The sequence below is a fragment of the Staurois parvus genome, unplaced genomic scaffold, assembly GCF_062004578.1.
Source record: "Staurois parvus isolate SC_StPar_1 unplaced genomic scaffold, SC_StPar_1.0 ptg000300l, whole genome shotgun sequence".
NCBI classification, from domain to species: domain Eukaryota; kingdom Metazoa; phylum Chordata; class Amphibia; order Anura; family Ranidae; genus Staurois; species Staurois parvus.
The window spans coordinates 1,509,271-1,531,876 of record NW_028318096.1 but is presented as its reverse complement, the minus strand read 5'-3'; the positions used below and the strand labels follow the sequence as shown (position 1 = coordinate 1,531,876).

Sequence of the window (22,606 nt, the reverse complement as noted above, 5' to 3'; positions counted from 1 at the left end):
TGTACATGAGCCCTTAACAGCAAGGAATTCTCAGCACAGAAGGAAAGTGTCACAGAGTGACTTTCAATTTAGAATCATGATAACCAATTAGCACCAGTGGTAAATTAAGCATACCTGATCTTCCAGTTTAAAACCGCTAAACACATCCCAGATGCACTAAATCAGAAGGTGTTTAAAATATTACCTTTGCAGTGGGAAAGCAGTGAACTCTTTGCAAAGGTCTGACACATTTCCAAAGAGACAAAGCTCTCCAATAATCAGAACACAAAAGCTTGAGCTCTGACATGGGGATGGCAGACCTCTGCAGAGAGACAACTGCTTTCACTCAGAAAGCAAAGGTCCTTCTCTACAGCATGCTTGAAAAAAGACAGGCTTTTCTACTCAGGCTGTATTGTAAGCCGTGTACCGGGGTGGGCTCCCCAGGATACAGTGAAGTCATGAATGAGGAAAGCAACCCCAACACCAGCTTTTGCCACAACAGAATTTTACTTAGATGTGGCAAATAAACACAACCACAAATGCTGGAAACATACAATAAATTTACATACACCCAGCCCAAAGGCTGAGACCCTTGTGCTGCACAGCACGGCGCCTTCTGATGGATGAAGGTAGAAGGTGTAGTAATTTACCTACTGGCGGGCACAACTAAGCTGCCACACCTTACCCGTTATTACCCTAAAAGAGCAGGAATCAGTGTATGGGTGTACGGTGTGGGCTAGCCTGCGGCGCAGCACAACAGCTTACAATCTTACACAAATCTACAGTATTCCCCCTCCCATAACTGGTCCTGTAGTACGTGCCTGAGTATTCCTGAGCAAAGCACCAGTCTGGCTTGAGTTTGTGGGATGTTATCAGCTCTCCAATGTGAAATGTCACTTTAAGTTATGGAGTCCTTCCAATGATCAGTAATAACACTTGTGGCCTGACACAGAGACCCTAACTAACTAACTATAGGCCTGGACTCAGTCTCTAGGTGCCACCACTGAAATGAGGTGCGTGCACAATCTTACCGACCCGGGTCTGCTTTGTATCCGCTGGTGACTCTGAACAGAACAAATGTCTCTCCAACAAGCATGCGGTATCACAGTGTATGTTGCTTTGTTCCTTTGCTCTCATCAGCATTCCTGGCAGCAATCTTCCTTTCTCTGAACAGGATCAGGGTCTTGGACACAATCAGCTTCACTTAGCTGCATCTCTGGTTACTGAGGGATGCTCTCACACCTGGATGCCATCAGATTCTCTGCTCACATGGTTCCTGCTGTCAGGAATGGACTTGCCAATAGTGGTGGGACTCACGATGCCTTGTGGGCTGCAGTACCAGGGCTGGCCAGCGGGTGCTCTCAACAACCAGAGGTTCACTTTGGCAATTAGCCATCACCTGGGGCTGATTGCAGGTGGTGTATTTAAGGGATGGCCAGACCTGCAGTCGGTGCCTTGGTGTGTGTTTTTCCATGGGCCCCTGTACCTTGTAACCTGCATTCCTGTTCCTGTTTCTGCCTGACTTGTTGCCGACCCTGCCTGATCCTGACCTCTGCTGACTTCTCCTGTTTGATCCCTGGCTTGTGACCCTGACCATTCTCTCCGCCTGCTCCTTCTGTACCTACCTGCCCGATAGTTATCGACCCGGCCTGCCTGACTACGTTGTGCTCTATATGTGTATGTACCTGTGTATCTATACCAGTTTAGGTTTAGGTTTGTTTCACCTTGTTGTATGTATTTGTGTTAGCTTGGGGTTTGGTGCACTGCGTTTATATTTGTATTGTTAGTCTTAATAAATTGTCTTATTTATACCATATCTGAAGCCTGCGTTTCCTTGTGTCAGCACACACATCTCTGGTCACACCCGCATCCCTGACACCTGCATTCACCATCCTCCAAAACATGGCTGCTCTCTCTCCCCTTCCTGTTCTCTAAACTCTGTGTGAAAAACCCCACCTCTTCAAGAAAACAGTGTCATCTTGTGGCTAAACCGCAGAATGTAACTCCAGAACATTTAATTTACTCCACACAATAATTTACTCCACACAAACAGTATTCAAACAATGAGAGCTGTTTCCCCATCTCACAGTAACATGCCTAATGTCTGGGCTGGTCATACATCATTCATTTTAATTTCATTTAACCTGAAGGTTGAACGAACAGAAATGAGCCGTTTCCCCCCAGGCACACATTTGAGGTGGTTGGAGGAATTACCCCCCTCTGCTATTGTATTAAGCTGGCTGGGATCTTTTCCCACCATCAGACTATAATGATTAGTGCTACCTACTATAGCTGGCAGTACTGATCATTTGTGAAAAACCAGACAAGCTGGTTGTACACAAGTCAATCGATAGAACAACTTATGTACAACCAGATAGCCCACTATGTATGGAAATCCAGTCGGTACCTTAATCTTCAGATAAGACCCCAACTGTACCTCAACTACATGCGATACCTATAAACATGAGATTGTTCAGAAAAGTTCATGGAACTTGCATTATGTGTAGTTCCAAGGACACTCTTTTGATATGCACATAAAGCACTAATTAAAATACTGATGCCCATGAGGACAAAGGCCTCTTTCCCACAACCCTTGCCTGGTTTTTGTTGGGGTCTGTGGACAGGTGGGCTCATTAGCATCAGGGTATCCCTTTAACCACTTTACAACCACTCTATGACAGCTACAGTGTGGTTGTTCAGTTCTGGGAGGGCGTCACATGATGTTCTCCCAGAATGCGCCTGCCACGCGCTCCCAGCAGCTCGCACCCGGTGCTGGTCTGTGTTCGCTGTGTCCAAAGGACACAGCTGATCACATGATAAGGTAAAGGATCAATCACAATGGCCTTTTACCACTCAATCAGCTGTGTCCAATGACACAGCTGATCACACAGTAAATACAGTTGCCAGTTATCGGCAGCACTTTCCTCACACTGTTACAGTGTAAGGAAAGTGCTGCTGATAGCCGGCAAGTGTCACAGAGAACAACTGCACTGATAATCAGGGCACTGATTATCAGTGCCCTGATTACCAGCGCAGCCCAAAAAGTGCTCAGCAGTGCCACCCATCAGTGCCCAGCAGTGCTACCCAGCAGTGTCCATCAGTGCCACCCATCAGTGCTCATTAGTGCCACCCAGCAGTGCCACACAGCAGTCCCCATCAGTGCCACCCATGAGTACCCATCAGTGCCACCAGTCAGTGCCCATCAGTGCTGGCTATCAGTGCTGTCTATCAGTGCCTCCTCATCAATTCCCACTAGTGCTGCCTCATATCAGTGTCCATCAGTGCTGCCTATCAGTGCCGACTATCAGTGCAGCCTCATCAAAGCACATCTGTGAAGGAGAAAATGTACCTGTTTGCAAAATTTTATAATAGAAACAAAGAAAAACTTTTTTTTTCAAATTTTTTGCTCTTTTTTTGTTTATAATGCAAAAAATAAAAAAAATCCAATGGTGATTAACTTCCTTGGCGGTATTCCTGAATGTAGCTCGGGGTAAAGTTTCAGTACCAAAAGCGGTAACCCCGAGCTACACTCGGGAGTACCATGTAGCGTAGCTCAGGGATTTCCTGCAGCACTTACCTTGTCCTGCGCTCCCGCGATGTGTCCCCTGCAGCGTCCCCAGCCGATGCCGGCATCCATCTTCCAGGTTCCGGTCCCTGCAAGCGTCAGGACGTACGGGGGCCGGAACTGGCGGGAAATTAGAAAATTTTAAAAACTGACATTCACAAAATACACTAAAATAACATAGTAAAACATTACTGTTTCAAAGCATTTCACATACATTTTGTCCCTACTGCTTTGTCCTGTGCCCTTTAGGTCAAAAGCGGTTTTAGACCAGCTAGAATACAGCGATAGTAAATCAGAACCACTTGCAGAATTGCGTGATAATGATTTGCGGGGAAATTCATCATCAGACACTGAAAACGATTTTGCGACTGAGCTCAACGATGTGCAAACTTGGCGCTATATTTCAAATTTCAGTGTTTTTGGTTTGACTATATTATTGAATTAAATGTATTATTAGATTATTATTTTTTATGATTATTTATTATATTATAATTTATGATTTTGTGTTTCAAGTTTTATTATACCCGGGATGTTTACTAGACTCTTGTTCGGACAGATTTCAGTGAGTTATTCCTAAAAATTACAGGCCTACAATAGAAAAACAACATATTTCCATGCAAAAAAATGTACCGCTTTCAGCACAGAAATATGGACATAGTCATACTGCTAGAGAGGTTAAATACCACCAAAAGAAAGCTCTATTTGTGTGAAAAAAATGATAAAAATCTCATATGGGTACAGTGTTGTATGACTGCGCAATTGTCATTCAAGGTGCAACAGCGCTGAAAGCTGAAAATTGGCCTGGGCAGGAAGGGGGTAAAAGTGCCCGGTAGGCAAGTGGTTAAAAGAGGGGGCACCATGATGCTGCTCACCCCCTTGTGAATGCGTAAGGGGTACTTGTACCCCTACACTTTCACTAAAGGGTTAAATTGTGAAAAAATAAATAAACCATAGTTTTGAAAAAATCCTTTTTTGAAAAAAACAAAAAAAAAACAGTTTTTGACAAGCCCTTAATTTAAAAAAAAATGGTTCCACAGTTATAATCCATCGTCAATCACGGCATCCAGCGTTGCTGCGATGACGACTACTCGGTGAAATAAAAACGACGCCTGCAGACCTGTCTGCACCTGTCGAGCACTCACAGCAATCTGACATTTGCGAGTCAGACATAAACAATTGGGTGGAGCTAGCGGTGACGTCATCACTAGCTTGGGCCAATTGATTACGCCTGACCGGCAACTGTCATCAACAATTGGGCAGAGCTAGTGGTGACTTTTTAAAAAAAAAATTTAGCATGTCGACGTTGTTGTGACAATGCTGGATGCCGTGATTGATGATGGGTTACAATGCTGGAACCATTTTTTTTAGATAAGGGAGTTGTTAAAAACAGTTTTTTGGGGGTTTTTTTCAATAAAGGATTTTTTCAAAAGTCTGGTCTCTTTAGTTTTTCATAATTTTAACCTTTTAGTGAATGAGTACCCCTTACTCATTCACAGGGGGGGTGCAGCATCAGGGTGTCCCCTTATTTAAAGGTACCCTGATGCTAATGAGACCCCTACCTGCAGACCCCCACAACCACTGGGCAAGGGTTGTGGGGAAGAAGCCCTCGTCCCCATCACAATGCCGAGGGCATGTGGCCTAATAAGGCGCAGGGAGGGTGGGTGGGCGCTTGCTCGTCCTACCCTCTCCTGACCTGCCAGGCCTGTGCTCGGTTCAAGGGTCTGGTAGGAATTTAGGGGGGACCCATGCTTTATCCCCCAATTTGTGGGGGTGGGGTGTGGGGAGGGGGCAATGCACTGCGAGAGCGCAGTACATTGTGGGGTGTTTGGTGGGCGAACAGTTGGTGGTGCCTTCACACCGAAACCCTTCAGGAGGTATTCTTGATGAGTGCAGGAGTGGACACTGCTCTACTAATTATATGCACCTGTCACACAGGTGCAGGAAAATTGGGCCTTGGGTGTTGGTGGTGCCTGAACACTGTAACCCCTCACAGTTACTCTTGCTAGGTGCAGGAGTGTGCCCTGCAATTAAAAATTGTTAAAACATTGGACAAAAATTTTAAAAAACATTTAATTAGATGCACAAGTCAAACAGGTGCAGAATAATTGGGCCTTGGATGTTGGTGGTGCCCTAAACCAAAAACATTGTCGGAAGCTAGCATAATCAGGAATGGGATAGGCAGCATAGGCAGTATTTAAGGGATCCCAGATCCCTAACAAATTTAATTAGTTACATCAGCATCAGAGGCTTAATAGCTGCTGTTGATCCAGGAGTGATTAATTTTGATAAATGGCAGCTGGTCAACGGGGTCTAAATACAGACGCACTCTTTTATCCATCACAAATCCTCCAGCAGCACTGAATTTCTGTTTGGAAAGCACGCTGGATGCAAGGCAAGCCAGTAGCTCGAAGGCATATTGAGCAAGTTCTGGCCAGTGATCCATCCTGATCCAGTAACCCAGGGGATGCTTAGTTGGAAAGGTCTCTAATGCAGGCCATAGATGGGTCGAAAATCGGCCGATTTTTCGGCCGAAAATAAAATCGGCCGATTTTCGGATTGTTAATGGGCGATTTGGTCAGCCGTTTTTCGGGATTTTGGCCGTTTTTTTTTTTTTGGTAAAGTTGGAAAAAAATCGGCCGATCAGCCGATTTTCGCGGCATTAATGGGCTAATCGGCCAATTTTTTCCCGATAAAAAATCTGCGCATGAGCAGTGACCTGCAAGAGGAAGACAAAAAGAAGAAAAAGAAGAAGAGGAAGAGGATGAAGAAGAGGATGAAGAGGAAGAAGAAGAGGATGAAGAAGAAGAAGAAGAGGATGAGGAAGAAGAAGATGAGGATGAGGAAGAAGAAGAGGATGAGGAAGAAGAAGAAGAAGAGGATGAGGATGAGGAAGAAGAAGAGGATGAGGATGAAGAAGAAGAAGAAGAAGAGGATGAAGAAGAAGAAGAAGAGGATGAAGAAGAAGAGGATGAGGATGATGATGATGAAGAAGAAGAGGATGAAGAAGAGGATGAGGAAGAAGAAGAAGAGGATGAGGATGATGAAGAAGAAGAAGAGGATGAGGACGAAGAAGAAGAAGAAGATGAGGATGAATAATAATAAGAAGAGGATGAGGATGAAGAAGAAGAAGAAGAGGATGAGGATGAAGAAGAAGAAGAGGATGAGGATGATGAAGAAGAAGAGGATGAGGATGAAGAAGAAGAGGATGAGGATGAAGAAGAAGAAGAAGAGGATGAGGGTGAGGAAGAAGAAGAAGAAGAGGATGAGGATGAAGAAGAGGATGAGGATGAAGAAGAAGAAGAAGAAGAGGATGAAGAAGAAGAAGAAGAAGAAGAGGATGATGATGATGAAGAAGAAGAGGATGAGGATGAAGAAGAAGAAGAGGATGAGGATGAAGAAGAGGATGAGGATGAAGAAGAAGAGGATGAGGATGATGAAGAAGAAGAGGATGAGGACGAGGATGAGGAAGAAGAAGAAGAAGAAGAGGATGAGGATGTAGAAGAAGAGGATGAGGATGAAGAAGAGGATGAGGATGAAGAAGAAGAAGAAGAGGGTGAGGATGAAGAAGAAGAAGAAGAAGAGGATGAGGATGTAGAAGAAGAAGAAGAAGAGGATGAGGATGAAGAAGAGGATGAGGATGAAGAAGAAGAAGAGGATGAGGATGAAGAAGAAGAAGAGGATGAGGATGAAGAAGAAGAAGAAGAAGAAGAGGATGAGGATGAAGAAGAAGAGGATGAAGAAGAGGATGAGGATGAAGATGATGAAGAAGAAGAGGATGAGGATGATGAAGAAGAAGAGGATGAGGATGAAGAAGAAGAAGAAGAAGAAGAAGAAGAAGAAGAAGAAGAGGATGAGGATGAAGAAGAAGAAGAAGAAGAAGAAGTAGGATGAAAATAAGAAGAATTCCAGTCCAGCAAAAAGTGTCTCTGCAGAGAGCTCCGCTATTTCTGACAGTTCTCTGACAGTTCTTTGACATTTACAGCGGTTGCAACAATGTATCTATTTGTTTCCGAATAAAAACATCTGTATCCTAAATGGAAACAAATAGATACAATGTTTCAACCGCTGTAAATGTGAAGGAAATGTCAGAGAACTGTCAGAAATAGCGGAGCTCTCTGCAGGGACACTTTTTGCCGGTTGTAGAAGGGATGAAAATCGGCCGATTTTTTTTACCATTGATGGTAACGTCGGCCGCTTGAACGACCGAATTTTCATTTTTTAAAAGAAAAATCTGCCGTTTTTCGACCCATCTATGGCCTGCATAAGTCTGCTCTTGCCAATAGATAATCCTGCACCATATGATGCAGATGCTGCCGATGGTTGCCTAAACCTAACAGCACTGGGCGCTGAGGACTAAAGAATTGTTTAAAGGCATCGGTCAGCCAGCCACCTTCTCCATCGCTCTTCCTTTGACCGAATTAAGCCTCAGAAAGACATTGTCCAGGAAATGGTAACCTCCCAGTGTCTGGAAAGGCTTTACACATGTAGCACTACCCCCTTTGAGGGGGTTCTGTTGAATTTGGGTCCTCCTGTAGCCCTGCACAGCCAGTCAATGAGCGTTCTCCACACAGTGTTCATCTACAGACAAGAAATCAGGCCATGAGCATTGGTTTTGTTTTTTTATTCAGGGAATTTTAACTTGGATAGGGAATAGGGATGTATAGGATGCCCAATGGACTGAACTTTAAGGACAACTTACTGACTTTATACAGCTTCTCCTTTAAGGCTTCGACAGCATGGTTGGAGTGCTAGCCAGCAACTCCAAAGGACAAAGTCTCTTTCTAATCCTGAGCAGGGGACCCGTATCCTGTTCCCTTATGTAAGGTGGACAGTCACTAGCAAGGGGGCCAATCTGATTTCCCACCAGAGTGCTTCTTCCCCAATCCAGCCAAGGGTTGAAGGTGTACTCAATCAGGGTGCTCTCCTGTACATCATGTGGATGGTGGCAGTTGCCAGGCTTGTAAGCTGGATGGCTCCTTCCTGTTCTACAGGTGTTTTTCTCAGTAGAGTCCCATGAGTCCTGAGCATTACCCTTCACCAGCACCAGGCCTGCAGGCAGGCCCCATCCCAGTGGACCTCCTGGCTGCCTCAGAGCACTCTGCACTCTCCTGCACTCTTCCACCCAACCATCTCCATCACCAACATCTCCTCTCCTCTTCCTTTAAGCCACACAGTCACTGCTGGAGTGCTAGCCAGCAACTTCAGTTGTAGTACCCCAGACCCCAGATAAACTCCTCTTCCACCCAGCAGTCTGTAGTTAGTATTTCCTTTCCTAAGCAGGGGATCAGGCTCCTGTTCCCTTTAGTAGGTGCACAGTCACTAGAAGGGGGCTAATCTGGTTTCCCACCAGAGTTCTCTTTCCCCTTTCCGCCCAGGGGTTGTAGGTGTACTCACTCAGGTTCTCTCCTGCACAGCTTGTGGATGGTTGCAGTTACCAGGCTTGATAGCTGAACGGCCTCTTCTGACCACACAGAGAATCCACTCCCAGGGGACCAGTGAATCCTAAGTTTTTCTCCTCTCCACAGCCAGGCTCCCAGGCAGGCCGCATCCCAGTGGGCATCTTAGCAGTCCTCCTCCACCAGCCTCCTCCTTTACTCTCCAACACCTTTCCTACACTCTCCTCCCACATCTGCTACTGAGCAGACTCTAATATCTTTTTAAGGAGCCCAGCCCCTTGCCAAGCCTCCTGTTGGGGATTGGCTGAAGTTCCTAAAGAGGTGCAGCCAGCTACTCTTCAGATACACCCACTGCCTCCAAGACCCTCCCTGAGAACCTCAGAACAGGGGGAAATTCCAGAGAGGCTGGCCTGCAGAGTCCTTTAGCCCTGATACAAATTTGACCCCTTTGGCTATTACACCTGAGCTGATAACTCCCCCTAGTGTAACTAGGAGAGTGTTACACACAAATGTTTCTTCAACGCGTCCTCAAGATGTTTCATCCTCTGCTCCCTCTGTGAAGGCAGGATGAGCTCTGAAACTTTACCCTTGTAACATGGATCAAGAAGGGTTGCCATCCAGTACTGGTCCCTCTTCTAGATACCATAAATCCTTTCACAGGCTTTGCAGAATCAGGGAGCCCATGCAGAGTGCCTGGGTTTCTGGCGACTGAAAACCATCCCTTGAAGACTGCTGTATGTTATCCTCTACTTTCATGCTGTCACAATCACCCTCCTCTTCCTCCAGTATGTTCTGCAGCCCCGCAGAAATGGTGTCTGCATAAAGGGGGCCTTGAGAGGATAGGAAGTCCTCCTCTTCCTCCCACTATTCTGTTTCACGTGCCCTGTCCATGATTCCACACAGTGTGTGTTCTAGCAAGAAGACTAGAAGGATAGTGTCACTGATGCATGCATGCTCACCATCCTTGTGGCCTCCTCAGCTGGTGACAGGACAGTGCATGCATCCTTTATCAGCAGCCCTGAGCCTGTCCTTGTACCATACTCACACAGGTACTCATTGATGGCCCTCTGCTGCATGTGCAGCCACTGCAGCATGGCCACTATTGTGTTCCACCTGGCTGACAATGTTAATTTGAGTTCCACCTGGTGGCCAGCCGAACACTGGCTATGTATGACAGGCAGAAATGGCCACATACTTTTCTGGCCTGCCTAAGAAGATCTTGTAAGCCTGGGTACCTGTGCAAGAAATGCTGCACCATCAAATTCACATGTGCCAAGCATGGAACATGTCAAGTGTCCCTGTCAGAGGACGAAGAGGAGGTTGGTGCTATTGTCGCATACAACCATTCTTGGCTCAAGGTGCCATGACATCAACCACCTCTGAGCCTGCCCCTGCAGAGCTGACATATACTGTGCCCCAGTGTGGCTCCTGCCCCCAGACCAGTGATGTCTAACTGGCAGCCCTCCAGCTGTTGCAAAACTAAAAGTCCTATCTTGCCTCTGTCTTTGGGAGTTATTCTTCTGTCAGCTTTGCAATGCCTCATGGGACTTGTAGTTTGGCAACAGCTGAAGGGCCACAAGTTTGACACCCCTGCCCTAGACAGACCAGCTGAAGCATTGTATGGCATATTTTAGCCTGACTTCTTGTGTAGCCCCTTGAACGCTTAGGTAGCACTACTGGTTCAGAGGAAAATTCAGCAGAAGAGACCATAGAGGAAGAGGAAGAGGAAGAGGAAGAGGAGGGGTGGAGCAGACAGATGTGGCAAAATCACCACAAGATTTTTGGAGGCATGGTGGATGATTCAAGCTCCAGCACTGAACCCTGTCCTGCATCCTTCCCAGCTTCCAGCAGAGTTACCCAGTGAAGGAAATGTAACGTACCTGACCATGCCTGCTGGACCACATGTCAGCAGTAATGTGGACCTTGCTGCTGACTGCCCTGTCCAACAAGACTAAAACATTGCCTTCCACATGATGGTACAGAGCTGGAATGGCCTTATGTGAAAGAAATGTCTTTTCGGAACCTGCCACTGTGGTACAGCACATTCAGAAAATTCACGGAAGGGGGCAGAGTCCACCAGATGTAAAGTCAGCAGTTGTAACACTAGCAATTTGGCCAAGCTAGCATTAAGATGCTGAGCATGTGGATGGGTGGGACAGTATTTATACTGTGAGAGGTGCAAGGTATTATAGTAGGGGGGTAGAAATCCCAGATGAGGAGCAAGGAGAAGTCTGCACTTTTTTAGGATGTGGGTCTTTGAGGTGCTGTTGCCAAGGGGCTGCATGGCAGGTCGTTATATGTCTTATCAAGCTTGTGGTGCCCAAGCGGCTGGCGTTTTGGCCACGCTTCAGATAGAGACTGAAAGCAGCAACTCTGCGGTCCGCTGCACATGTGCTGAAAAAAAGCTGACACCAATAAACTTTTGGAAGTCAGCCGAGAGTCAGCAGCACCCTGCACCTATTGGAGCTCTGTCATGTCATGCAATAGGGTGGCTGCCCTTACACCTGCCCCTGGAGGACATCCTGCCTTGTTGGAGTTGTGCCTCCTCCTCACTTTCCTCCTCTATTCTATCAGGCACCAAAGTACAGTCAGTGTCCTCATCATCCCCTCCCTCCTCGTCACTGAAGCCAACTTGGCAGTATGGGGGAACGTGACTGCCAATTTCTTGTCCCTCATTGGCACCCTCTCTCTCTAGGCTCACCTCACTCCCTTCCTCAACCTGGGAACCAATATCAGAGCATTCAAATTGCTGTGCATCCTCCAGCAGCATTCCCCTTCAGCTCTCCTCTCTGCATAAATTCCAGCACCACACATACACACATTCCCAGATTCTGAGCTACGCTGGATTTGGGCTCAGGCCTTCCCTTTGGCTGCAGACATGAAGAGATGGAAAAACTGCTACAGAGGCCCTCTCTTTCTCTTGTCCAGATGCCAAGCCCCAAAATTTCCCAGCCAATCTGTAAAAACCTCTCTACCACTCTCCCTGGGTCTTGTGACTCCCTGTGAGCTCTAGTTTCTTCCTGCTCCATACAGTACAGCAGCTTCTCCACAAGACTGCATGTCCCAGTATGCAACTCATTGCCTTGTTTTTCTCTGACTGCCCTTTGGTTTAGTAACAAACCAAGCTCAGAGGAGCATAAAACAGGTAGGTTTACTGAGACCTCTTCTGCTTCTCTGACGAATTTTCCCAATACACATAGCCTGTGATGTGTGCCAGTGAATCACCTTGCCAGACTCATTTTAATGTTTTCTGTTCCCCAGAAGATGTTTCCCCTCCCATCCACATAATCTTACCTCTCCTCACCTTCCCTTCTCCCCCTTTCTCTTTTCTTTTTTTTCCTCTTCCCTTCCTCTCTTCTTCATTTTCTCTTTTCTTCTCCCAACCTCCGCTTTCTTTCCTATCATATCCTCTTACAAAAAAAATAAAATTATATGCTTAGACCCTAATTGGACACCCCTCATCGGACTTCCTCACATGCTCCAGCAGTGCTCTAATTAAGTTAGAGGGACCCCCCCCCCTCTTACCCTAGGTTGAAGCTTTCATGCTCCATTCAGAGGGGACCTACACCATGTTATGCTTGCTACTAAATAAATGTGGTTAGCTATTCACATAAGATTTCCTTCTTCTATCCCTCCTTTGACTGAGCGTATCTGTGGCAGGATATGGTTGTTTACGTGAACTGTTTTATCGTATATGTTGCATACTGATAAAGAAAAAAAAAAGAATCAGAGTGAGTGGGTACACACAGACATCCTGCAGCAATATGGCGTCAGCACAGAGTCTTCACCCCGAACTATGTAGGAGGTTCTTTGCTACTGGTGCATGCTGGGGAGGATATAATAATTTAGGGCAGGCCTTGTGATCTCTCTCTTCCCCCAGGCTGTGACCTGATATATTGGACCCATAGCCTGTGTGAGGTCTGCCATGTGCTCTAGATATAGAGATAGGCCTGAGGTGGTCCTCCACTCTGCATGGTGAAATATGTAAATGCATTGCAGCAACTTCAGCAGGCCAATAGATATGCTGCTTAGCTCCGTCTACAGACTGGGGCTGTGCAGTATGGAGAGTTATGACCAGAATTAAATTGCTGAAAAAAGATAATTATCCAATTTGAAAAAGTGTGATTTAGGGATGGATTAATTTTTGCTAGTCTTCTCAATCTATATGGCAGAAGGGATGTAGATGGGTTTCCTGACACTTTAATACACCTCCTTTTCTCATTAACCCCTTCAGAGCTCACAACCTGTATCAGGGGAAAATGTACTTGCCGTTCAAATCCCATCCCTGGATTCCTTTATAATATACTGTTTTATGTATGTGTATGTACGGTATATAGCATATTTGATACATCATGTGGAATGTATATTGGTCTTTTACAATATAAGTTTTTTTGTTGACAGCTGTATCATGTGTGGACCTACGAATACTCGCAAATGGAAAAATCAGCTGTGCTGATGAATATGAAAAATTCCAGTATAAGTCATTTTGCAACTTTTCTTGTGATGAAGGATATGAAATAAATGGCACAAGATCTGTATTTTGCCAAAACACAGGAGAATGGACTGAACCTACACCTACATGTTTAGGTACCTGAAGTCCAGCTTAATACCTCACTGATACATTTTTCTTATTCTGTACAACACTGTCAACATTCATCGGGTTCTTCCCAAGGTATGGGATGCATACCACTGTTGGTACACCTGCAAACTGCATAATATGTTTTTCAAGAACTCTGTTCTACATATAAGTAATGGCATCCCAGTGGAAAAGTATACAATGCACATGTTTAGGTACCTGAAGCCCAGCTTAGCACCTTACTGACACATTTAGATTTGTCTTAGATTTGACTTACTGACACATTAGATTTGTAGAGCTATTGTCTTGAGGGGCACTTGATTTCTTTTTTTTTGGGTCCCCCTAAGCTCTGCACAGCCAGGCAACATGCATTTTCCACATTTTTTCTCACAGGGTCAGTAAAACAGTCATTGAGCTTGGTTTTGTTGTTTTATTAGGGGTTAACAACTTGGATGGGGACTAGGGGTATATGGGATGCCCAAAAAACTAAAACGTGAGGACAACTTCTCAGCAAACACTGTACACTGTACAAAAATGTGGACCAAAAAGTAGCAACTGTCTCTTTAAGGATCCCTGAGGGGATCCCTGGGCAAGGGATTCCAAGATCTGAAGTTAAAGCAGAGCTCCACCCAAAAGGGGAAGTTCCGCTTTAAGGACTGCTCCCCCGCACCCCATTAAGGATTGGCACCTTTGGGGAGCGGGAGGGGGGAGCAGGTACCCGAATTTGACAGGTATCCGCTCCCACTTCCGGTCCGAACGCCTAGACGATTGGAAATGGAAGGTGTCCTCCCTCCCTCCCTGTAGTCTTTTGGGACACGTGACAGGTCCCAGAAGACTACAGGACCATTCACAAAGCACAACGTTATTCGCGCATGCGCAGTGGGTACCCGGCTGTGAAGCCGCAAGCTATCACAGCCAGGTGCACACACTGAAGATGATGGCCTCCTGGAACCCAGGACGGCTGGTGAAACGAGCTGTGGGGGGACACTCCACAGGACCGATGGACAGGTATGTGGCTGTTTTTTAAAAGTCAGCAACTACAGTTTTTGTAGCTGCTGACTTTTATTTTTTGATAGGTCGAGTGGAACTCCGCTTTAACTCATCCTGGATGAGAACTAGTTGGGTATTGAACCTGACTGCCCTCTAGAAGCACTCACACTGTCCTGTCATGTAGCTTGGTGGGTTGCAGCTGCTTTCAGGCCTTACACTGGGCTGGCTCCTTTCCCGCTGACAGAATGTCCTCCCTATGAGATGGTGGTACAGTGGAGATCCTTCCATACAGCACCAGCCTGTAGGTAGGCCCCCCTCCCTGGTGTTGTAGGCAGGTGCTGAACAACAGATACATGGAAAAAGGAGACATTTCCCTTTTTACCATCAGTTTACTTTCAGTTTCTGCTTGTAGGCAGGTTGAGGCTGGGCCCACTAGGTGGCCCACCTAACATTGTAGCTTTTTTAAATCCTGCCAGGAAGGAGCGTGCGTTCACTTCCTTCCAGGAAAGATCCCAATAAACAAGGGGGAGGAGCTTTGTGGAGGGAGAGGGCCCTGCCTATGGGATGGGTTGCCACGTGGAGGATGGGAATTCACTCTGATCCTTGTTCCCCCTGGCAGGGGTTCCCCTGTTTTGTGCATTGCATCACCTGCCTCAAAGAGACTCAAACAGTAATTTGATGAGAAAGATGTGTTCTGGACTGAGCTGAGGTTTGAGACCCAGATGGCTGTAACCCTCCTGAGCCTTCCTCAGAAAAGAAGAAAGTTTTCTACATGTGGGCCCTGTGTGAAGTTATTCAGTTATCGCAGTAGTTTTTGTGAGAGAACAAAAGTCACCGGTGATGTCATCTGGCTGTCCAGCCTTGGGAGAATTTGAACTAGTGCCTGGTTACCCCGGGGAGCAAGGAGGTACAGCCATGCAACCAGAAGGGTGGGTAGAGGATCCGGTCACCAGCACCCATCCACACATCTAGAGGAGGAGAGTGAGAGCTACGCTACAGGGCAAGGTATGGGATGCCTGGAAGGTCACTCTCTTTCTTAGGGGTGCTCCAGCTAACTGCTACAGCCACACACAAGGCAGACCGTCACCCACTAACATGCTGTTATGCAGATGTTATGCTGGCTAGCCAGGCTAGTCCATAAACTTCTGTTCTGAGCACTGAGAATCATGGGAATTGTAGTTCAAGGCAGCAGCCATATAATGCAGCCTATGTACTCTTTTCCTGGAGGAGTAGGAGAAGTGGGGAAATAGCTTTTATCGAACTGCCCAGGAAGCTTCTTCCTTTTTGGGCACCGAGATAGTGAGAGAGAGAGCACCTCTGTTTGTATGCTCAACTGTCAGCAGGAGGTAAGACCAATGGAGATCAAATCCTGAGATTAGAAGTGCTCAGGTTAGCATTGTCCACTGAGCCGCTAAGAGCAGGACACCAAGTGTACCCAATTCATATCGTCCTCTATACCTCACATATTACAACCCTCTACTGCATTATGCTGAAACTTTACTGCATCTGAGTCACTTCTATCTTGCACCTATGCAGAGACTCTACTATACCTGTACTGTACCTATACTGTAGCAGGTTAACTGGGACTATCATTAAGTGCATCACCACTTCTTAGCTGGCAGAAGAACATCTTAAAGGACTGCCCTCCCCTAATAATTACTCTGCAAGTCCCCTTTGTTCCTCTGTCCCTGCCACTCCCATCCTCCTTTTTGTCTGGACAGTGCATACCCAGTCAGTCTAGGACTAGCTTCACCACCGTAAATGTGCTCTGGCAGTATAGTTCCAGCACTCGGTAGATTAAACTTTACTACTACTCATTTCTGCGCTTAAAATGGCATTGGTACTGTTTATGTTCATCTGGATGCCATATGTTATCTTATGCCTAGTCATTATTGTCAATCACTTTGTAAGCTAATTTGTGTTATAACTAGAGATGAGCGAATCGAACATGACGAAGTGGAATTCGTTCCGAAGATTTGGAAAAATTCTATTCGCGACGAATCCGAAGATTAGCAAACTTCGGATGCACGAATCGAATTTTCCCAAAAATGGCGGCGACATGTGTGGCGACGGAGAAAATGGACAGAGAAGATGGGGCGGGGATCTCTGGGAAGGCGCGCAGACAAGGCGCGCTGACCCATAATGCATTCATGACATGTGATCGCATTAGCCAATCAGCAGCCAGCCAGCACTGTGTAATGGTGGAGCTATAAATCGCGGCCATCTTAGAATTCTCCATTAGCCTCCGGTCATTCAAGAGAGACAGACCTGTGTGTATTAAGGGACAGAGTTAGGGCCACAGAGACTTTAGGGCCACAGAATCATTACTCAGGGACACAGAATCGTTACTCAGGGACACAGAATCGTTACTCAGGGACACAGAATCGTTACTTAGGGCCACAGCTATCAAAGAATCGAAAATTTAAAGTGACATACACCCTTTTTTTTTTTGGTGGCTGTCGTGCACAGTTGGTGCTGCAGTTTGCCGATTGTGCAAAATAAACTGACTTTCTGCTTCACAACCACTATTGTACGTTCAAAGAGTTAAATCCATTTACACGCGGGCTGGCGGTAATATTTTTTGGGTGACTAGTGCATTCCAGTGACACAAACGTACAGTTTCCAGCCAACGGCAAGCTGCAATTGACCGATTGTGTACAATAAACTGACTTTCTGCTTCACAACCACTATTGTACGTTCAAAGAGTTAGATCCATTTACACGCCGGGTGGCGGTAATATTTTTTGGGTGATTAGTGCATTCCAGTGACATAAACGTACAGTTTCCAGCCAACGGCAAGCTGCAATTGACCGATTGTGCTAAATAAACTGACTTTCTGCTTCACAACCACTATTGTACGTTCAAAGAGTTAGATCCATTTACACGCCGGGTGGCGGTAATATTTTTTGGGTGATTAGTGCATTCCAGTGACATAAACGTACAGTTTCCAGCCAACGGCAAGCTGCAATTGACCGATTGTGCTAAATAAACTGACTTTCTGCTTCACAACCACTATTGTACGTTCAAAGAGTTAGATCCATTTACACGCCGGGTGGCGGTAATATTTTTTGGGTGATTAGTGCATTCCAGTGACATAAACGTACAGTTTCCAGCCAACGGCAAGCTGCAATTGACCGATTGTGCTAAATAAACTGACTTTCTGCTTCACAACCACTATTGTACGTTCAAAGAGTTAGATCCATTTACACGCCGGGTGGCGGTAATATTTTTTGGGTGATTAGTGCATTCCAGTGACATAAACGTACAGTTTCCAGCCAACGGCAAGCTGCAATTGACCGATTGTGCTAAATAAACTGACTTTCTGCTTCACAACCACTATTGTACGTTCAAAGAGTTAGATCCATTTACACGCCGGGTGGCGGTAATATTTTTTGGGTGATTAGTGCATTCCAGTGACATAAACGTACAGTTTCCAGCCAACGGCAAGCTGCAATTGACCGATTGTGCTAAATAAACTGACTTTCTGCTTCACAACCACTATTGTACGTTCAAAGAGTTAGATCCATTTACACGCCGGGTGGCGGTAATATTTTTTGGGTGATTAGTGCATTCCAGTGACATAAACGTACAGTTTCCAGCCAACGGCAAGCTGCAATTGACCGATTGTGTACAATAAACTGACTTTCTGCTTCACAACCACTATTGTACGTTGAAAGAGTTAGATCCATTTACACGCCGGGTGGCGGTAATATTTTTTGGGTGATTAGTGCATTCCAGTGACATAAACGTACAGTTTCCAGCCAACGGCAAGCTGCAATTGACCGATTGTGCTAAATAAACTGACTTTCTGCTTCACAACCACTATTGTACGTTCAAAGAGTTAGATCCATTTACACGCCGGGTGGCGGTAATATTTTTTGGGTGATTAGTGCATTCCAGTGACATAAACGTACAGTTTCCAGCCAACGGCAAGCTACAATTGACCGATTGTGCTAAATAAACTGACTTTCTGCTTCACAACCACTATTGTACGTTCAAAGAGTTAAATCTATTTACACGCCGGCTGGCGGTAATATTTTTTGGGTGATTAGTGCATTCCAGTGACCTAAACGTAGTTTCCAGCCAACGGCAAGCTGCAATTGACCGATTGTGTACAATAAACTGACTTTCTGCTTCACAACCACTATTGTACGTTCAAAGAGTTAAATCCATTTACACGCCGGCTGGCGGTAATATTTTTTGGGTGATTAGTGCATTCCAGTGACCTAAACGTACAGTTTCCAGCCAACGGCAAGCTGCAATTGACCGATTGTGTACAATAAACTGACTTTCTGCTTCACAACCACTATTGTACGTTCAAAGAGTTAAATCCATTTACACGCCGGCTGGCGGTAATATTTTTTGGGTGATTAGTGCATTCCAGTGACACAAACGTACAGTTTCCAGCCAACGGCAAGCTGCAATTGACCGATTGTGTACAATAAACTGACTTTCTGCTTCACAACCACTATTGTACGTTCAAAGAGTTAAATCCATTTACACGCCGGCTGGCGGTAATATTTTTTGGGTGATTAGTGCATTCCAGTGACCTAAACGTACAGTTTCCAGCCAACGGCAAGCTGCAATTGACCGATTGTGTACAATAAACTGACTTTCTGCTTCACAACCACTATTGTACGTTCAAAGAGTTAAATCCATTTACACGCCGGCTGGCGGTAATATTTTTTGGGTGATTAGTGCATTCCAGTGACACAAACGTACAGTTTCCAGCCAACGGCAAGCTGCAATTGACCGATTGTGTACAATAAACTGACTTTCTGCTTCACAACCACTATTGTACGTTCAAAGAGTTAAATCCATTTACACGCCAGCTGGCGGTAATATTTTTTGGGTGATTAGTGCATTCCAGTGACATAAACGTACAGTTTCCAGCCAACAGCAAGCTGCAATTGACCGATTGTGTACAATAAACTGACTTTCTGCTTCACAACCACTATTGTACGTTCAAAGAGTTAAATCCATATACACGCCGGGTGGCTGTAATATTTTTTGGGTGATTAGTGCATTCCAGTGACATAAACGTACAGTTTCCAGCCAACGGCAAGCTGCAATTGACCGATTGTGCTAAATAAACTGACTTTCTGCTTCACAACCACTATTGTACGTTCAAAGAGTTAAATCCGGTTTTATTTTTGGGGTGCTTATTGAATTAAAGAGTATGTCAGACAACACGCAGAGGAGTGGCAGAGGAGGCAATGTTTCAGGAGCGAGTAGACGTGGCAGCAGAGGAAGGGGTCGAGGCAGCACTAGTCGCAGCCAGAGGCCAGTGCTCCCGGTGTCATCCAGCGGTTGTGTCTCCACCGACAACCCTGCCGTCATCGATTGGTTGACTCGGTCGTCTTCCTCTTCCCAGGTCACCTCTGACACCTACAGCCAACGGTCGGTGGGTACGTCAGACACAACCGTTAGTTGGCATGGCCCGGGAGCAAGCCCACTGAAATCACGTGTCCTCGACCTGCCCCTGTCCTTTGGTGTTCCCTCACCAAGCGAAGTATCGCATGCTGTGGGCTCAGCCCCACTGTCCATACTGATTCATGGCCCCCTGTACCGGCTCCTCATGAACGTGGTTCAGTGGGTTTGCATCACTTAGCGGCAAATCGTTGACAAATGCTGGGGCATTCAGTGTTGTGCGCATTAAGCCAGACACCAAAGGGCAGCACAGACCTGTTATTACTCACTCAAGCATGGCTGAACAAAACCAGTCTCTACCACAAATTGGACCCAGACCTGCCCAGGGTCTCGTAACTAGATTGCACGGAGGAGTAGAGTCCGTTATCGGAATTAAATAGACAAAACGCCACACCAAAAAGAGTGGCCATTTCCAACACTTATTCCAGAAAGAGGAACAACCCGTTTCATATACGGCCCGTAGACGTTTCACGTCTGCCACATTCAGTTGATTTAAGACGCAAGCTCCACTTCCTGTGGTCTCTGACCGTCGATATACCTTTAAGTGTCAGCTTTGAAGCTATATTCCCTCCGGAGCACTGACACTGGTGCCCTTCCGTCAACATGCCTTTAAGTTTCAGTTTTCAACCATATTCCCCACAGAAGCCAAACTCTTGGGTATCCCAGAAGCTGCTCAGCGGGTCAGGGCAATAAAGCTCCCGGTTCGCAGGTTGTTCCGTCTTATGGATGGAAGTATGACGGTATATGATCTTCTTCGCACCCACGGCATTACCTCATAAAATTTCTGCATTGCATCTGCAATCACAACGCTGACTTCCCGGATCGCCACTCAGCCATTGGACTCTTGATAGTCGTCTCCCCACACTGCTGCTGGGGGGACTTTTTAACCTAGGCCTGTGTATGGCCTTCAATTGAAGCTGCTTCCGCTCCGCCACTCTGCCATTGGACTCTTGATAGTCGTCTCCCCACGCTGCTGCTGGGGGGACTTTTTAACATAGGCCTCTGTATGGCCTTTAATTGAAGCTGCTTACGCTCCGCCACTCTGCCATGGGCCTCTTGGGTATCCCAGAAGCTGCTCAGCGGGTCAGGGCAATAAAGCTCCCGGTTCGTAGGTTGTTCCGTCTTATGGGTGGAAGTACGACGGTATATGATCTTCTTCGCACCCACGGCATCACCTCATAGAATCTCTGCATTGCATCTGCAATCACAACGCTGACTTCCCGGATCGCCACTCAGTCATTGGACTCTTGATAGTCATCTCCCCACACTGCTGCTGGGGGGACTTTTTAACCTAGGCCTGTGTATGGCCTTCAATTGAAGCTGCTTCCGCTCCGCCACTCTGCCATTGGACTCTTGATAGTCGTCTCCCCACGCTGCTGCTGGGGGGACTTTTTAACATAGGCCTCTGTATGGCCTTTAATTGAAGCTGCTTACGCTCCGCCACTCTGCCATGGGCCTCTTGGGTATCCCAGAAGCTGCTCAGCGGGTCAGGGCAATAAAGCTCCCGGTTCGCAGGTTGTTCCGTCTTATGGATGGAAGTACGACGGTATATGATCTTCTTCGCACCCACGGCATCACCTCATAGAATCTCTGCATTGCATCTGCAATCACAACGCTGACTTCCCGGATCGCCACTCAGCCATGGGCCCCTGTACCGCCTCCTCTTGCTGCTGCCAGGTCCAGAGTGTGTCATGGGTCCCTGTATGGCCTCCCATTGCTGCTGACTTCATCGCCAGACTCTGCCATGTGCCACTTTCAGGTCTCCTTACACTGTTGGTGGGTTCCATTTTGTGATAGGGTGCTGTATGGCCTTCCATTGCTGCTGCCTCCACCGCCACCCTGCGCCATGTGCCTCTGTCGTCTGCTCACGCTGCTGACGGCTTCCGCTTTTTAACCGAGGCCTGTGTTTGGCTTCCGAATACTGCTGCATCCACCGCCACCCTGCGCCATATGTCTCTGTCGTCTGCTCACGCTGCTGACGGCTTTCGCTTTTTAACCTAGGCCTGTGTATGGCTTCAGAATAATGCTGCCTACACCGCCACCCTGCGCCATGTGCCTCTGTCGTCTGCTCACGCTGCTGCCAGGTCCATACTGATTCATGGCCCCCTGTACCGGCTCCTCATGAACATGGTTCAGCGGGTTTGCATCACTTAACGGCAAATCGTTGACAAACGCTGGGACGTTCAGTGTTGTGCGCATTAAGCCAGACACCAAAGGGCAGCACAGACCTGTTATTACTCGCTCAAGCATGGCTGAACAAAACCAGTCTCTACCACAAATTGGACCCAGACCTGCCCAGGGTCTCGTAAGTAGATTGCACGGAGGAGTAGAGTTCGTTATTGGAATTAACTGTGAGGGACTTTTAAACCTAGGCCTGTGTATGGCCTTCAATTGAAGCTGCTTCTGCTCCGCCACTCTGCCATTGGACTCTTGATAGTCGTCTCCCCACGCTGCTGCTGGGGGGACTTTTTAACATAGGCCTCTGTATGGCCTTCAATTTTAGCTGCTTACGCTCCGCCACTCTGCCATGGGCCCCTGTACCGCCTCCTCATGCTGCTGCCAGGCCCGTAATCTGCCATGGGCCCCCGTACCGACTCCTCATGCTGCTGCCAGGCCCGTAATCTGTCATGGGCCCCTGTACCGCCTCCTCATGCTGCTGCCAGGTCCAGAG

At 46.7% G+C, this 22,606-nt stretch overlaps 1 protein-coding gene across 1 annotated transcript in view; it reads left to right on the top strand.

The window, feature by feature from the left end:
* Positions 1-22,606, top strand: part of LOC149457859 (E-selectin-like) — a 228,506-nt gene that overhangs the window by 114,507 nt on the left and 91,393 nt on the right. Inside the window, exon 5 of the mRNA XM_089683079.1 lies at positions 13,342-13,527. Within this exon, the coding sequence (XP_089539205.1) occupies positions 13,342-13,527 (186 nt within the window). The remainder of the gene's footprint in view (positions 1-13,341; positions 13,528-22,606) is intronic.